The sequence below is a fragment of the Hyaena hyaena genome, unplaced genomic scaffold (genome assembly GCF_003009895.1).
Source record: "Hyaena hyaena isolate Hyena2069 unplaced genomic scaffold, ASM300989v1 scaffold_40, whole genome shotgun sequence".
Classification (NCBI taxonomy): Eukaryota; Metazoa; Chordata; class Mammalia; order Carnivora; family Hyaenidae; genus Hyaena; species Hyaena hyaena.
In genome coordinates this window covers 1009192-1027332 of record NW_024080672.1, presented here as the reverse complement: position 1 = coordinate 1027332, position 18141 = coordinate 1009192, and the positions used below count along the sequence as shown (strand labels likewise).

At 49.9% G+C, this 18141-nt stretch overlaps 1 protein-coding gene across 1 annotated transcript in view; it reads right to left on the bottom strand.

The window, feature by feature from the left end:
* Window positions 1-15659, bottom strand: part of NFE2L3 (nuclear factor, erythroid 2 like 3) — a 30284-nt gene extending 14625 nt beyond the window's left edge. The window contains exon 1 of the mRNA XM_039229917.1: window positions 15065-15659. Coding sequence (XP_039085848.1) covers window positions 15065-15625 — 561 coding nt within the window. The 5' untranslated portion in view covers window positions 15626-15659. The remainder of the gene's footprint in view (window positions 1-15064) is intronic.
* Between the last annotated feature and the right edge of the window lie 2482 nt (window positions 15660-18141).

Here is an 18141-nt window from a genome sequence, read left to right as displayed (position 1 = left end):
CACAATGGAGTATTACTCAGCAATCAAAAAGGATAAAATCTTGCCATTTGCAACTACGTGGATGAAACTAGAGGGTATCATGCTAAGTAAAATCAGTTGGAGAAACACAAATATCATATGACTTCACTCATATGAGGATTTTAAGACTCTGAACAGATGAACATAAAGGGAAGAGACGCAAAAATAAAATAAAAACAGAGGGGGACAAAACATAAGAGACTCTTAAATATGGAGAACAAGCAGATGGTTACTGGAGGGGTTGTGGGAGGGGAGATGGGCTAAATGGGTGAGGGGCATTAAGGAATCTACTCCTGAAATCACTATTGCACTCTATGCTAACTTGGATGTAAATTAAAAAATAAATTATTAATTTTAAAAAATTAAGGGATTTAAAAATTGTACCCATAAATCATTGGACACTCTTTCCTCCAAGAGGTAGAGCTTAATTCCCTTCTGCTTGAATGGGGGCCGCACCTAGTGAACTGCTTCTAACAAGTACGGGGGAAGTGATGGTGAAGGCACTGGCTTTTCCTTGCCCGCTCTCTATGGCAAGCCCTATCTGGCAAAGAACTGAGGCTTCTTGCCACAGCCACAACGGACCCATCTCGGAAGTGTATCGTCCAGCTTCGATCAAGCCTCCACGTTGTAAGTACAACCCAGCCAACACCCTGATTATGACCTCATGAGATCCTGAATGTGAACCACCCAGCCAAGCGGCTCCGGAACGTCTAACCCATAGATACTGTGGGATAGTGACTCTCTGCTGTGGTAAGCCATTAAATTTGGGACAATTTGTTATGCGACAATGGATAATTAATATATACATTGAAAAAAGTGCTTTTTACATCTACATTTTTTGTATCCCTTGCTAATATTTTATTCAATACTCTGCATGAACGTGCAGAAGAGTGATTCTTAGATTTCTCTGATGTATTTTTTGGGGTCTTGGTATCACTGCTGTGCTGGTTTTGAAAAAAGAATTAGGAAGCTTTATGTAACAGAATTCACTGTTGGGAAGTTGAAAAGAATTCTTGAATTTTGCCCACAGTTTATATTCTTTTACTTTTTTTAAACTTTACTTATTTTGAGAGAGAGCAAGAGAGGAAGAGAGAAAATCCCAAGCAGGGGGGCACCCCTATAGTTTTTAAGTTTTTAAAGAAATCATGCTGATGACGTCTGCAGCTTCCTTCGTGGGGTATGCCAACCAACGCTCCAAAAAGGGCTGATTTACATCATCATCAGAGGTATTTGAATGTATCCACTTCCACACCCCCCACTTACTCTGGATTTCTTTCTTAATATTTTGCTAATTAAACGGTGGGGTGCCTGAGTGGCTTGGTCGGTTAAGCATCCGATTCTGGATTTCAGCTCAGGTCATGATCTCATGGTTCAGGAGATCGAGGCCCACATCAAGCTCTGTGCTCAGAGCACAGAGCCTGCTTGGGATTCTCTCTCTCTGCTCCTCCCCTGCTTGCATTCTCACTTTCTCTCTCTCTCTCAATAAACAAACATTTAAAAAATATCTTGCTACCTAAAAGGTTAAAAATGCAGCTCATTAGCAGCAATAGTCATGGAGCTTTCAATGTCCCCATGAAGCAAGTGGTGACAGGAAGACAGTCGAGGCAGGGCTCTAGATCCAGGTTGGTGGCAGAGTCTATGTGTGAAAGGATTCCCAAGTACTCCAAGTAAGGATGGAGGCGTTTGGAGCTAGCCAGGGGAGCCATAGCAGGAAAGGTCACGGTCGGAGCCGGAATCTGAGCTGTGCTTCCTGCAGGTACTTTCTCTTCCTCTCTGGCCACAGAGGGAGGCAGGAGAGGCAGGTGGTGAGACCTGGGACGCTTCATTTCAGTGCTGAGTACCCACCTCATCTCCCAAGAGGACCCTTTCCAGTTCTGCCCCTCTGAGGGTCTATCAGTAAGTGGCTATACAATTTATCACCCAAACCAGTCCATTTTTTGAAAGGGTAAGAGGGTGCTACTAACAATTAAGCTGGACAACAGGCACCAAGACTGTCCCAAATGGCCACCCTATCTGTGAGGCCGCCAGGGACGGAGGAGACGGCTAACTATCAAGAATGTTGATGGCAAATATAACTCCAAAGACCTGGCGAAGAGAGACACTTGAACACGCACTGCCTTAGGTGCTCAGTATTTTCTTAGCTGCTCATTCACTTATACATTCAGCCATCATTTGCTGCGAGCTATTATAATAAAGTGAACGGAAACGTGTTATGAGAAGTGATGAATGAGAAGAATCTTCCCCGGGGTCGGGGTGATACACATGGGGTTGTATAACCCAGACTGCTCTCAAAAAAGGGCTGGCGGGCAGACAGTGTCCAGCTGTGCCTTTAAGAACGCCCCGACGGCTGACAGCCCCTTCCCCTAGGGTCACACCCTTCCCTGGGCGCCCACAGCCCACGACTGACCAGGGACGAATAAAGAATCTTGACCTCTGCTTGCCGCGCTTTCTTGTCCTCCCTTCCCTAGTTGTAGGGCCCAGAGTCACTCCCTTATCATCATCCTGCACACTGAACTTGGCCTCGGAGTCCCCTCCCCAGAGGTCCCAATTTGTGTCAGCACAGTTAGCAATTTTATCCTGGTGGGATCTCAAGGCAGGGAGGGGTAGAGGGTTCGATATAACATTTCTATTTAGAAAGCAAAAAGGCCTTACAGCACGTGTCCTAATTTGCACAGCCTACGAGGCACCTCAAAAGCCCGATGGAGGGCTCGGATCCAAAAATGGCCGAGTGAAAAAGGCTCATCCCACTCCTATCAGCTGCATGACCCTCAGTTTCCTTGTCTGTGAAATGGAAGGATATATACTAACTCACATTTTAAGGAGTTAGCTGAGAAAAAGCACTTTGTACATTTAAGATGTTACACTAATCCCTACTCCTTTCTACAGCTTTTTCATTCTCAAGAGTTGCCACTGATGACTAACTACTGGCAACTCCATCAGAATGTCAAGAGAAAGCAGTACCAGACCCTGGTGCCAGTAATTATGATCTTTGCTCTCTTCTCTTCCTGTTTTTCTCAACTCAGTGACATGGCGCTGAGACACAGAGCATATGTGTTTTACGAGTACTATTGTAGGTACTGGAGATTTATGGTCCGTGCTCTTCATTTAAAGAGTGGGTACGTCAAACCCGTCATTAAGTTACTTTTTATTTGTGTGCAGGTGATTTTTACTCTTGTGGGGCTGGGATTCAATTAAAAAAAAAAGAAAGAAAGAAAAAAGAAGGTTTCCACGCTTGCCTTAGGAAGCCATCGTAAACTTGTGAGCTGGAGTACTTCATCACAGCTCCAAGTCCAACGACTCGGACCAAATCGGCGCCTGCCAGAAAGGTCCTCCCCACCACAGTCCTCCGCCAGGAGATGGCTCTTCTCTTCCTCCCCCTGGGTCCACAACCATGTCACCTGGGCCTCTAAGCTAACAGTCCTCCTGTTTCTAAAATGCCATGGCTTCTGGGTTTTCTTTTTTCACACTTAACCTAGTCTTTGGGTTTTTTTCTTTCCTGATGGGCTGTAAACTTACGATACCTGTCTTCCAGCTGTAATTTACCTGCCACCCATGTTTTCTTTCTAAATTTTTTTATATTGAGAGAGAGAGAGAAAATGGGAGGGTCAAGAGAGAGAGGGAGAAGGGGCGCCTGGGTGGCTTAGTCGGTTAAGCATCCGACTTTCGCTCAGGTCATGATCTCGCGGTTCGTGGGTTCAAGCCCCGCGTCGGGCTCTGTGTTGACTGCCAGCTCAGAGCCTGGAGCCTGTTTCAGAGTCTGTGACTCCCTCCCTCTCTGACCCTCCCCTGCTCACGCTGTCTCTCTCTCTCTCTGTCCTAGAAATAAATAAAACATTAAAAAAAAAAATTTAAAAAAAAAAAAAAAAAGAGAGAGAGGGAGACACAGACTCTGAAGCAGGCTCCAGGCTCCGAGCTGTCAGCACAGAGCCCGATATGGGGCTCGAACCCACGGACTGTGAGATTATGACAGGGGGCCGAAGTAGGACGCTTAACTGACTAAACCACTGAGGAGCCCCCCTCTGCCACCAGTGTCAAGCTGCAGAGCCTTGCGTGCAGATTTTCTGAGTCAGTGCAGGCAGTGGGAAAGGGAAGAGAGGAGCAGAGCTGGGCTTTTCTCTTCTTTCTCAGTCCCTGAAATTCCTAATAACTGGCCGCGTGATCCCAAGCCCATACTTACTATAATGTATTAGGACCTCAATACTGAGATGCAGAGCCTGACCCTGAAAAAGGCCTTTGTGAACAGCTGCAGCTGGCTTTGCTGGGCCTTTCATTTATGCTTCCGGGGGAGGAACGACTGAGACCTGCTTTGACCTTTAGGGTTGGATGGACCTTCAAAGACAAAGAACAGTGTGGTGCCTATGAGAAGGATGACATCAGAGGGAGAGGGGTGAAGGCCAAAGAATTCTGAGGCCCATCTCTAGGCTGGAGGCAAGCTGGAGTCATCAGGTCTAGAGAGAATGGAGGGGCCAGATAAAGACAGGCTGTGTTCTATTTGGCCTGGGTGGTTTTTAATAGCAGTTTATGATAATAATAGTTCACATTTATTGAGCACTCGCTGTGGGCCAGGCACCACATACCTGATCTCATTTAAGTTGCTCAGAGGTGGGTACTCTTGTTATCTCCTGTTACAGAGAAGCTAAGGCCCAGAGAGGGTAACCAACTTGCTTTCAGTCACACAGCTTTTAAGTGACAGAACCAGGATGTGGCTGCAGGCATTTGTCCTTCATGGCCGGCTCGTGGCCACTTTACCAGTTCTCGTTTGTCCCCCCAGATCAGTGTGTGCCCACAGAAGCTGTCCCCTGCAAACTCTGGGCTTTGAGCAGACTGGCTGGCTTCCAGCTGGGTTCAGCAGTGGGGGCGGGGGGCGGGGTGCAGAAGTACGAGACTGGAGAGCGCAAAAAAAGGAAAGGTGAGAGCATTTCTCCCCACCTTGACCTTTGAGGATGCCCCCCTCCTCACTTGGCTTCAGCAACTCTTTCAACCCCTCTCCTTTGGAAGTCTCTGGGTCGTCTAACGTCCCCATCTGTTCCCATAAGTCATTCATTAAGTCCCTTCTTCTGAGCCACCCAGGGTAAACTGTGCTTCCTGCTGGAGCCCCGACTGCACCCCCACTGCCCATGCTGGCGTCCACTTGCTCCACACTGCGCCACGCAGAGGAGGACTCACTCCAGACCCGGAAGTGACACTCCCGTCTGTCTATCACCTTCCCCTGCACCAACACGGCTGGCTACAATGCGAGGTGTGGGAGGTGTGCGGATCTCGTTCGGATCATGAGTCCAACAAACCAACTATGGAAAAACTCCTCATGAGATGTTTGCGGGAACCTGAATACCAACTGGAAATTTGGAGACTATTAAAAATTATAGATTTTTTTTTAGGTGTGTTAATGGTCATGCACTGGTTATGTTTAGAAGGGTCCTTAGATTTTAGGGATATACGTGGAAATATTTACAGAAGGTTTTCTGAGTCAGTGACGGTAGTGGGAAGAGTCAGACAGGAACAAGGTTGGGCTTTTTCTCCTCTCTTGAGAAGTCTCTGCGGAGAACTGGCACGGGAATCACCAGACACAAAGTCGGGGGGTAGGGTGGAGGCTGAAATAGACAAAACAAGCCCAACCCGGAACTGCAACTGCTAAAGCCAGATAACAGAGACAGGAAGTCTCATCACCCTGGTCTGTGATAGCCGCTCTCTCCACGTGTCATATACGTTTGAAACTCTTCCATGAGAACATGTGATAGAATTGTGATACAATTGGCAGGAATGCTCCCCAAGGCTGAAACGAAGTTATGTGCTGCGAATGCCCACTAGGAGAAGTTGGGGGTAAAAATAACAGTGTTTCCACGCCTACGACACTGGGGTGTGAGCTCCAACTCACAAGCTGATTTTTTTTTAAATTTTTTTTAATGTTTTATTTATTTCTAGGAGAGAGAGAGAGAGAGACAGTGTGAGCAGGGGAGGGTCAGAGAGAGAGGGAGTGACAGACTCTGAAACAGGCTCCAGGCTCTGAGCTGGCAGTCAGCACAGAGCCCGACGCGGGGCTTGAACCCACGAACCGCGAGATCATGACCTAAGCGAAAGTCGGACGCTTAACCGACTAAGCCACCCAGGCGCCCCCACAAGCTGATTTTTAAGAGGAGCTGTTTCCCATGCAAGCAGCACCTCCCCCTGGGGGGAGTGGCGAGGTAGGCGGTAGAATTCATTTAGAGGCGCCTGGGCACTCACTCGGTTGAACACCCGACTCTTGATTTCGGCTCAAGTCATGATCTCATGGTTCATGGGTTTGAGCCCCACATCGGGCTCTGCGCTGGCAGCGCTAAGGCTGCTTGGGATTCTCTCTCCCTCTCTTCTGCCCCTGCCCCATGATCTCCCCCCCCAGTAAATAAACATTAGAAAAAAAAGAAATTCATTTCCGATTCATTTATTTAATGTTGGATTACCCCAGCAGACAAGACAGGCCAAGTGGGCCTCCAAATGCATGATGTTTTTGTATTTTTTTTACTATTGAAAATTTCAAACGCATAAAATAAGCAGAAAAGAGAACACAGTAAACGCTCCATGTAGCCCTCACCCAGTTTCAGCGACTGTCAGCACTCTGCCATTCTCTATCGTCAGTCCCTCCATGCCTCCATGCAGAAGTATTCTACCACAGTTTTTAGCTAGGATTTACACTGGCAGGTATGCATGAAACTTCGCTGTATAATTTGGATAAATGGAGGCACCCACTTAACTCACATCTCAACTGCCACACGAACATCTTCGCCTGCCCACTCTCGTACTTCTACCTTGGCTTTGCCTGCTTTAGAACTCAAGCACCAGCTTTAAACTGCATTCATGTGCAAGCTATATTTGCCCCTTGAACAACACAGGCTTGAATGGCACACATCCACTGATACATGGAGTTTTTAACGGGATTGTACTGTAAATACTTTCTTTTCCCCATGAGTTTCTTAACACTTTGCTCTAGCCTCCTTTCCCGTAAGAATACAGAATGTCAGGCACGTAATTTACAGAATATGTGTCATCAACCCTTCATGTTATCAATAGGCTAGCAGTAGTTAAGTTTTGGGGGAGTCAAAGTTACACGTGGAATTTCGCCTGTGAGTGGGGCGAGGACTCCTAAGCTGATTGTTCAAGGGTCCATTGTCGTTCTGCATTCATTATTAGCTTTTTGTCAAGCCAGTCCCCCATCCTCCAGCAAGGAACTAGAGATCTGGCTTCAGCTTTGAAACAGCATCCCAGGTCCTGCTGCCCATTCCTTTAGCCATTCTGGGCCTTCAATTCATAGAAAGGCAGGCTTTCGGTCAGGCACCCCTTCCACTGTGGGGGGTGGGGGGGGGATATTGGAAAGCCATGGGAGAGAAGCCCAAGAATCATCAGGAGGTCTCATGAACTGCAGATTCCCAGGCCCCACTTGAGAGGCTCTAATTCAGCCGGTCAGGTGGGCCCCCCAAATCTACATTTTAACATACAACTTAGTAAATGACACAGTCTCTGGATGGCCCTTGGAGGAACTCCACTCTAAAGAAAGGCTAAGAAAAGTGTGCTCGGTTGCCTCAGTTGGTAGAGCAGGTGACTCTTAATCTCCAGGTTGTGAGTCCAAGCCTCCCATGGGCCATGGAGCCTACCTAAAACAAACAAAAGTTCTTCCTTTATTTATTTATTTTAATTAATTAATTAATTAATTTTTGAGAGAGAGAGAGAGAGAGAGAGCAAGAGAGAGGGCACGCAAGTGAGAAGCAGAGAGAAAGGGAGAGAGAATCCCAAGCAGGCTCCACACTGTCAGCACAGAGCCCGATGCCAGGCTCAATCTCATGAACAATGAGATCATGACCTGAACCAAAACCAAGAGTAGTACGCTTAACCAACTGAGCCCCCCAGGCGCCCCCCAAAAGTTCTCCCTTTAGATGAGCCTTCAGGTTCAGGGTCTGCATCCTCAACAATTCCAAGACCTCCCTTAGAATAACAGCTCTTCAAATGTCTGAGTTGCCCATCACTGTCCTCCCTCAGTCTGATCTGCTCAGTTTGGAACATCTCCAATCCATTCAACCATTTCCAGCAGAGCAGGGTCCCCACATGTCCTAGCAGTCTGCCACTGGCCTCCAGAGGACAGGAGTTTCCTGGAGATCTGACCCCCAGCTCGGGGCAATAAGAACAAATCATCTGTTCAACATCTATTAGCATGCCAGGAACTATACTAGCCCTTTAACATACAGGGTTCTTAATCTTCATAAGAACACTCCAAGAAAGAGGTTAATATCCTCCTTCCACAATCTGGAAAGTAAGGCTCCCATAGGCTGCCCAGGAAGAGCCAGAGCTGGGATGGTGTGATGGTTAGTTTCAGGTGTCGGAGTGGCTACGCTCTTGTACTCAGTTATGCAACTATACGCTAACAGAGGTGATGCTGTCAGAGTATTCAGCACTTGTGGCTACACCTACAATCAACCAAGTGGCTTTAAGATTACCTTGATAATCTGAGTAAGCCTCACCCAACCAGCTGGAGGATGACCTTGAGAGCAAAACTGAGGTTTCCCTGAGGAAGACGACATGCTGCCTCATGTCTCGAACCTGCCGCATGAGCGCCTGCTCAAAGTTTCCAGCTACCCCAGAGCTGGGACTTGCCGGCTTCCACGACAGCATCAGCCAATTGAAACAAATCTCTAAAACATATAGAGGGGGTGGCTCAGTCGGGTAAGCATCTGACTCTTTATTTCGGCTCAGGTCATGATCTCCAGTTTGTGGGTTCAAGTCCCACATCAGGCTCTGTGCTGACAGCAGCCTGCTTGGGATTCTCTCTCTTTCTCTGTGCCCTTCCCCTTCTCAAAATAAATCAATAAACCTAAGAAACTAAAATAGATGTATACACATGGGTACACAGATATTTATCCTACTGTTTCTGTTCTCTGAAGAATGCTGATGCTGGTGGGAAGCCAGTTGTATCCAACCTCACAAGGCCATGCCTTGCCTCTGTGTCACTGTCCGTACTCCGCCAGCCACCATCTGCAACTCAAACCAACCCAACCCGGGGGTGTGCCCGAGCCTCAACCAGCTTCGGCTGCCCAGAAGTGGATTTGAGTATTAACACAGATCCTTAACAACTAGATTTTGAGAGTATTCCTATCGAAAGGCTGCTGCAAACGGGGGAAGCTTGTTTTCCCAAGTTCGAAGGTTTGTAGTGTGTGGGAGGGATGGTTTACTCAGCGCTTGACAGTTGTGACTTGTTCTATTCCGAGCAAGGTCACTAACTTGCTCTATCACTTTAGGCAATCCTAAATTTCACCACCTGATTAATTATAATGCCAACCTGAAAGTCTGCTTTCTATAGCCCCCATCCACTCAAAGTGGCATTACATGGTCAGATGGCCAACTGGGTTTTCAGATCTGACCTACTTTCTCATCAGGACTCTATCTAGCCTTGAATGGCCTGAGACCCGGTCAAGCTCACGGCCTCCTGGAAGTGCTGGAGGCTTGAACATCCAGACGCAGGCTGTACCGGCCTCTGCCCTTAACCCTGTCCTTGGTGCTACCTGCGGGTTCTAGCGAAGATTCAGTTTCCAAGCTCAAGACACTGAGGTTCCAAGGAGAGGATGCCAAGGCCCAGATGTGAAACATGGCACAGTGCAACCAGGCTCAAAGGAAAGGACAGGAAATGCTTGCAGGGGGGGTGAGGATACTTGAGAGGAGTCCAGTAAAAGACTTGGACAGGATGAAAGGCCCCAGTCTGGTCAAAGGTGACAGAGTGAGGTGCAGGAGAGCACGGGGCAGGCCGGGGCAAAGGGAGAAAGTTTTTGGTGGAAAGTAGGCCACAGGTAGAGCCTAAGTGGGAGATGAGCTCAGCCAGGGCAGTCAGGGGAGTTGGGTCACACTAGCCTAATGGGGAGCCTCGAATGACAAAAGATGGAATTGGTGGGTAGGTAATGAGAGGGTGGAGGCTTCCCCAGATGAAAGTGAAGAGATGACTGTGAGCTTTGGAAACCTGTCCCTGGCAAGAGAAGGAATAGGAATAAATTGGGACCGGGGCATTACAGCCCCAGCTGAATTAACAGCAGTAGCAGACATGACCGAAGCGTACTGTGTACCAACCCTAATTTGTATGACCTCATGTAACCCTCACAACTCCCTAAGGTACTCTCACAACCTCACTTTACAGATAAGGGGACCCCAAGGCACAGAGAGGTTAAGAAGTGTGCCCCAGATCATACAACCCGCCAGCAGTGAGCCGAGATCTACAGCCAGCCCAGCCTCAGGTCCAACTCCACAATCAAGTACACTTGACCACTAGCCCAGCCTGCCTCGGAGTCTCAACCCCAGGCCGTGCGCTCTGATTTGAGCTGAGAAGCAGAGAAATCGTACAAGGGATACTGAAGAGGTGATATTTCTATAAACCACACACTGAGGTGAAAAATTGACTAGGAAAAGTTTGAAGTAAGATTCCTGGGGGTTGGTCGCGCATGAAGCCAGCAAAAGCACCCCCGGTTTGCTTATGGGCTTCCACCAAGTCCTGCAGCAAATGATCCTATACAGAGACCAGCTGCTTCCAGGAACTGTGGCAGCCTACTTGTTTAGCAAGCTGAGCACCCCAAGAGTTGCCGGGAAAACAGGGGTGGTGACTGTGTAATGGATTGAATTGTGTCCCTCAAAATTCACATGGTGAAGTCATAACTCTGTACCTAAGAGTGTGCTTTTATTTGGAAATTGGGTCAATGCAGATGCAATTAGTTAAGGTGAGTAGGGTGGACCCCAAGCCAATGTGCCCGGTGTCCTCATAAAAGCGGAAGTCTGGCTCCAGGTGTGCATATAGGGAGACTGCCTTGTGAAGATGAATTTTTAAGATGAATTTTGCATCCTTAAGCAAAGAGCCTCCTCTGAGACTTGATTATACCGTGATGTATGAAGGTATAAGACTATTTCTGTATCATACGTGTGAGTTGAAACCAAGCCAAGTGTTTGAGATTTCATCTCTCTGCGACTGCCGAGGCACCGGAGTTTGATTAACTCTGCTTTTGAGATGAAAAACACATTTTACTTTAACAATCAAGGAGCTTCTTTCTCTTTCTTTACCCTTAAAAGCAAGGATTGATTATATCAGATTCTTCCTGTGACCCAAAGAAAGGCAGTCCAACCCACGAGGTCCCGCTGGATCCCTCACCCAGTACAGGGTCCCTATCCTGGGGGCTTGAAACCCATTATCAAGATGACCACAAGCCTCTCAAGCTTCAAAGTGGAGACAGCTCTCTGAAATACTGATGGCTGAGCATAGGCCAACTATATGCTCAATTCTGCAAAAACTGTTCCATTCTTTGCTTAACCTGTGCATTACTTTGAAAACACGTGCATCATGGGTTGTGAGTGAATGGCTGTGGTTATGAAGGGAAGCAGGTCTGCCCTGGGGAATTCCGGGTTCTGTTTTCAGATAATGATTAGCCCCACTAAGAAGTGAAACCAAAGCAGTACTTCTTCTGATACTTGGAAAACCCCCTACTCCAAAACATTTTTGCATATGTACAAAAATTATGGAAAGTTATACTGTAAGACCAGAATCTCCTACGAGTCAAATAAGCCACTGGAATTATCTACTTAAAAACAAACAAAACTGGGCACCAGGGTTGCTCAGTCGGTTGAGCATCCAACTCTTGATTTTGGCTCAAGTCATGATCTCACAGTTCGTGAGTTCAAGCCCCACATCAGGTTCTACGCACTGACCGAGGGAAGCCTGCTTGGTGTTCTCCCTTTTTCCCTGTCTCTCTCAAAAATAAGTAAACTTTAAAAAATACTGAAAACAAACAAAACAAACTTATGATGTTCCTGTAGGACAAAACACTCCCTCTTTTCGAAGTTAACAGTAGCCAACTTGCGAGGGTGGGGGAAGGGCAGAGAGGGGAGGACAGAGGATCTAAAGCGGGCTCCACACTGACAGCAGCAAGCCCGATGTGGGGCTCGATCTGATGAACCAGGGATCATGACCAGAGCCAAAGTTGGACGCTCAACCGAGGCACCCAGGCACCCCCACACGTCTAAGCCAATTACATGGAATGAATGGATTCTCCCAATCCTGTGTGGTGGGCACCTTTATTATTCCCACTGTGCAGGTGAGGAAAGTGAAGCACAGACAGGCAAAGAAGCTGGCCCAAGGTCACAGAGCTGTAAGTGGTAGAGCTGTGATTCAAAACCAGGCAGTGTGGCCGTAACACCACCACACCCTCCTAACAACAAGCCAACAAACAACCAGGTCAGACTTATAAACAAGACACAAGGAAATAAAGTGAGTGGGGACTGGCTAAGGAGGGTGGGTTGAGAACGGAGGCAGAAAGAAAAGAACAGCAATTATATTCCAGGCATGGCGCTGGCCCCTCCCACATGCTGTTCCCGTTTAATTCGCACAAACCTTGAAGTGTTACTCTCCCACTTGAGAGGGGAAACGCTGAGGCTTCGAATGATTAAAGGAACCTGGAGGAGGCCATATTAGGAAGCAATATCCCTAACCCCAGGTTTCTGACTGCGAAAACCCCACGCCGTTTTCCCAGCCCATTTTCCACAGAGTGGTGGTTTCAAAATTGTAACCTCAGTGTTATGCATGGTACAATCTGCTTTGAAAAGCCAATCTAGGGCCCCCTGGGGGGCTCAGTCGGTTAAGCATCCAACTCTTGCTCGCAGTTCAGGTCATGATCTCGAGGTACATGGGATGGAGCCCTGCATTGGGCTCTGCGCTGAGAGCAAGGAGCCTGCTTGGGATTCTCTCTCTCCCTCTCTCTTTCTGCCCTCCCCTGCTTGTGCTCTCTCTCAAAATAAATAAGTAAACATTAAAAGAAAGAAAAAAAAGTCAATCCAGCACTGGAGAGCGCTGGTGCTGAGGTCAGGAGTGGGCGGCACCACCCCATCCCAGCTGTGTGCTTGTTCGGAGAACCTGGGTGCAGACACACAGGTGCTTAAGTAAAATGCTAGTCTGGGGGCCAGGGAGCTCAGGCTCTGGTTGCACTCCTGGCACCAATTAACCGTGTGGCTTTACCCAAGTCCCCTAACATTGCTGGACCTCTATTTTCCTTTAGAACAAATCATTTAGAAGGATGCCCCGCCTGCCTGCCTCACAAGGTTGATTAAAAAAAAATAATAATAATAGGGGCAGCCTGGGTGGCTCAGTCAGTTGAGCGTCCGACCTCGGCTCAGGTCATGATCTCACGATTTGTGGGTTCAAGCCCCGCGTCAGGCTCTGTGCTGACGGCTCAGAGCCTGGGGCCTGCTTCAGGCTCTGTGTCTCCCCTCTGCTCCTCCCCTGCTCATGCTCTGTCTCTGTCTCAAAATACTACTACTACTAATAAAGAGGTATTACCGACAACATACAAATTTACAACCAAATAGAAGCTCCTTGCGTTTTCATTTTGTTTTTATAAAGCATTACTAATCACGGTGAATTGGCTGTGAAAACGTAAGGTGTTCAACACCTGATCATCACCCGGATGAGCTTCGCTGGGCACCTTGGCAGCGGCCGCGGGCCAGCAGGTCCATACGTGCTGGCTGGGGAAGGCAGCACCAGGATGGCCCCATATGAACGTCATTCTCCCCGCTAGGAATGCTGGGCTCCAGGCCTTCGTGGAGGTGCAGCCAAGCCTCAGCCCCCCACAGCTTTCCCTAATGCAGGTTTGCCTAGACTAAATAAGGCAATGCTGGCGAGGGGAGCCGGCGCACAGCGAACAGCTTCACCTCCCTCCGGGCCCCGGTTTGCGTTGCCAGGCGGGTGACATTAAGCAGGGGAGGGATTGGTGCCATCTGCTACAGGAGGGAGTACTGGGTTTCCCTCCCCATCCCCACGACCCCCGCTACAGGAAAGGCCCCTGCACCACCCCTTAGGAGGCAGAGGATTCAGGTGAAGGCCGAGCCTGGATGAGTGAGTGGGAAGAACCTTCCACGTTTTGTTTTCGACAGGAGCCCACTCAGACTTGCACTAACCCCCACCCCATAAGTTCCGGCCTCAGGAAGAGGAAGGGATCGGATCTGCATAACAGTGAATCACAGGCACTTCGGCACAATGACCCCTCCGGGAGAGGGTGGAGAAGCTAAGCTCGTCTGGCAACTGCCTACACAAATAGGGCAATTCTGAAGCGCAGCAAACAAACCTGTCTACCCCAGTTCCCACTGCGCCTGAGATTGCACGCCACAAAAACAACCTCCAGGGAACACCTGTTGATCGATACCAAATACTAACACTAAGATTTGGGCCAAGCGGTTGTTAAAAAGGTCCCTTTGAAGGAACTTTGGGCAAGGTGGTTTCGTGAAAATTGGTATTGAGCGTCCTTAGACTCCAGCAGCTAGTGGGAGCACCACATAGATACTTGCATCAATCCAGCTCGGTGAACTCTATTTCAAAAGGAAGTTAATCCAAGGGATCTGAACCCATACACCAAAGAGCACTTAAGTCACTAGGTGACCGGCAGCGTACCAGCTTTCTTTACACATGTTCCAGGAGGGGGAGGGTTTTTAGGCGCCAGGATGGTCAGGTCACTGCAGAACCGTCTGACACTGACACTGACCTCGGCTTCTTCATTCAGGGAAGCAGCAAAAACGAACTGCAACGGGGTTAAAATCCGGGCAGGGCCCATCACGTTAGGCGAGAGCAGGAGTTCTTAAGAGAAACGTGTCCTCCTGGTGGCCAAGGCCACTTTTGGATCACCCGGGTCGGAACCAGGTTCCGGAAAAACATCTCCGTGTACACGAGGTACTGAACGAAGACCGTGGGCAAGAAAATGACCAGTACCCCTTCCCCCCTCCACTGCCCCGAACTAGCCCTGACAGCCATCATACACAGGAAAGGTATCCCCTGCAAACAAACAGATGATTTCACCCACTTTCTCAAAAAACCCAAAAGCCACGGCCCTAACAAGCTTTTGTTCGGATTCACAAAAGGGGGAGGCGAGAGTGGTCTCGAAACTGCAACCACCCAGGGACCGAGGGTGGCAGAAGAGCGGATGCGTTCCCTCCCTGGGTCCGTCACAACACTCCAGGGCTCCTGGCCAGCTCCCCCAGCACCGTGCCCGAGTCCCAGCTCTCCGGTTACCTGGCTCGCTGCGGCGTCCAGCACTTGAGCCGTCGATTCTGCCGGTGCCTTCTCCTCTTCCCCGGCGGCCAAGGGGCTACTCGCAGCCACTCGGGGGTCCCCGCCATGCCCCGGCGCAGCCTGGCTACTGTCGTCCACGCTGGCGCCGACTCCCCCGGCGGAGGCGGCGCCGAGCAGCCCGTGGGCACCGTCGGCGTCCCCAGCCGCCACGCTGTGCACCAGCCATGCATCCACGCGGGTGCGCGGGATGAAGGGGACCCCCAGCGCGCGCACCTCCCGGAGCAGCCGGCCGGCGGGCTCCGCCGCGGGGTCCGGCTCGCGGCCTTTGGGGTGCAACTGGTCCGCGCGCCCCCACACTCCCGAGGCCGGGAAGGGGCTGAGTGCATAAGCGGAGTTCGTCGGGCCGCTGGCGAGCAGCAGCTCATCCCAGAGCAGGGTAGGCGGCGGGAGTAGCAGGTAGAGGTCCAGGTCCAGATCCAGGTGGAGCCCCGCCAAGCTCAGCAGGATGGTGAGGTGCAGGAGGCCGCCGCCGTCCGACCACCAAGGCTTCAGGTACTTCATCTCCCGCTGCGCGCCCCGGGACGCCCCTGTAGGCGCCCGCGGGTTCCTGCGCTGCTGCGGCCGCGGCTTTGGCACGTGCGGGCCCCGCGCTCTGCGGGCACCTGCCCGGAAGAGGCCAAGAAGCGAAACAATGGACGCGGGCGCACAGGGGCCGTCGTGGGCTCCCGGAGCCGGGCACAAAGACGCTCCCTCGGCAGCAGGCGCTGTGCCTGGGGCTCAGGAGAGGCGGAAGAGGAGCCACCTGCCGGGAGAGCCAACCCGCCCGGCGTCCCCGCAGCCCAGAGCTGCGACCAGACCCCGCCCCCCAGCTAGGCTCCGCCCCGGGCCGCGGGCGCAGCCGCCGGGGACACGCCCACGGCCGTCCCCGGGCCCGCGCCCGTGGGAGGGGCCTGGATGGGGCGGGGCTCCCCAGCTCAAAGGTTCTTTATTCGGGTGAGGGGAACGCAAAGCTTTCTGGGAGTAGAAGTTGTTCTGGGCACCAGGTGGCCCCAACCCAGCGCCCGTGGGCCTGGCTGCTGTAGCTGAGTGCGCGGGTTGGGGGTACGGGGGCAGGGGTAAAGTGGGTGGGAAGAGACAGGATATGTAAACGAGGGGAAAAGCAGACACTGGGCGGCATGCAAAGGGCTTCCATCCACGTGAGAACACTGGGCTGGCACAGTGGGTTTGGGAGTACGACACTTGCTTTCATATCCTGGCCCCAGGATCAGCCAGTCAGTCGTATGACCTTGGATAAGTTACTTAGCTTGTCTGTACCTCAGTTCTCTTCTCTGTAAAATGGGAATAATAGTACCTGTCCAATAGGGACGTGGTGAAGTCAGATGAAATAGTCTTTGTAAAGCCCAGAGTTTGACATATAGATTCCGCAGCTGCCATTGAGATCAAGCAGCTCTCCATCCAAACCTTTGTTCCTCCCCACCCCCCACCTCACCCCTCCAGGCCCTGTGCTCCAGCCTCACAACTCCTCACTGTTCCCTGAGCAAGCCCTGTACACTGCTAGACCTTCCCACTCGGTCTCCTTTGTTCCTTAAGTGAGGGTTAAGAGCACCAGCCCTAGAATTACCTTGTATGAGTTCAAATCCACCCCCTCCACCGCTCACTAGCCTGGACCTTGGACAAATTTCTCGCCTCTGTCCGTGCCTCAGTTTCCTCACTGTGAAGTGGGATTAATAATAGCCCTTCCCCAGGAGACTTGTTGTGAACCCTAAATGAGATGCATGTGGACCATTAACCACAGCACTTGGTATAGGAAGTGTTCTGTGAGTGTGTTACCCATTATTTATGTTACCCAGCCTCCAAGGCTTATGTCAAAGATCTATCCTCTGAATTTTCACCATTTGGAATTAGTCTCTTCCCCCGTTTAATCTCCCACACTGCGACGCTGGGCCCATTCCACTTTGTATTATAGTGGAGGAGATGTCTCATTTGCCCATTGTAAATTTTTGAGGATAAAAAGCACAAACAAACACACCTGTTTGGCTCACTTCTGTGCCCACGTGGTGTTCAGTACTGGGCCCTGCAAATGTAGCTTTGGCTAACCCTCACTCCCTTCCTTGGAGCGGGGAGGGAGAAGAAGGGGATGACCAACTGAGATTTAGCAATTGTGTAAGGAGTTGAGCAAGAAAGACTTGTTTTTAAAAGCCCCTTTCTCAACATGGTTCTTTCTTCTGGGCCCAGTGTGGAAAAATTCACACTAGATTTCATTTATCCCACCGAGAACGGGGTGGGGGGGGCGGGGAGGCAGAAGCAGACTTCTTAAAGTTGCTTCTGCTTTGGGGCACCTGGGTGGCTCAGTAGGTTGTGTCCAACTTCGGCTCAGGTTATGATCTCACAGTTTGTGGGTTCAAGCCCCACGTCGGGCTCCGTGCTGACAGCTCAGAGCTGGGAGCCTGCTTCGGATTCTGTGTCTCCCTCTCTGTCTGCTCCTCCCCTCTTTGTGCTCTGTCTCTCAAAAATAAATAAATGTTTAAAAAAATGTTTTTAAAAGTTGCTTTAAGACTTGAAGGATTGGTTGGGGGATGACAAAGAGGCAAGAATAAAGATGATCGCCAAGTTAGTGAGGTTTGGGAGAGAAGCCTTGTTCACAGCACTTAGTCCCCTGGGCAGGGGATTCAGGTTCTGGGCTCAGTTAATGTCTGAATTCCAGTTTTTTCAAGGACCTACTAAATTACCTGATGCTGTACTGAAGACTGAAGGACATGAAATTGGTACTTATGCTTGGTGAGTCTATGATTTCATTAGGGCGATTAGATATAGATGTGTGACACACCTAGAAACAAGAAAAAGGATGTACTCACGTGTGAAAATATTGAGATGTACATGACCATTAAGGAAGTGCTATAAGCCAGGGGAGAACAGGGATGGGGCTTTCTTCAAAGTCATATCTTCCAGAACCTTCCACACAGAATTGGTGCTCCAAAAAAAATTTTTTTTGCCGTAGAATTGAGAATTTACACTCAAGAAGTGTTTTCAGGGATCTGAGTAACAGACTAGCATCCAGAAGGGCCCTCAAACTTTCT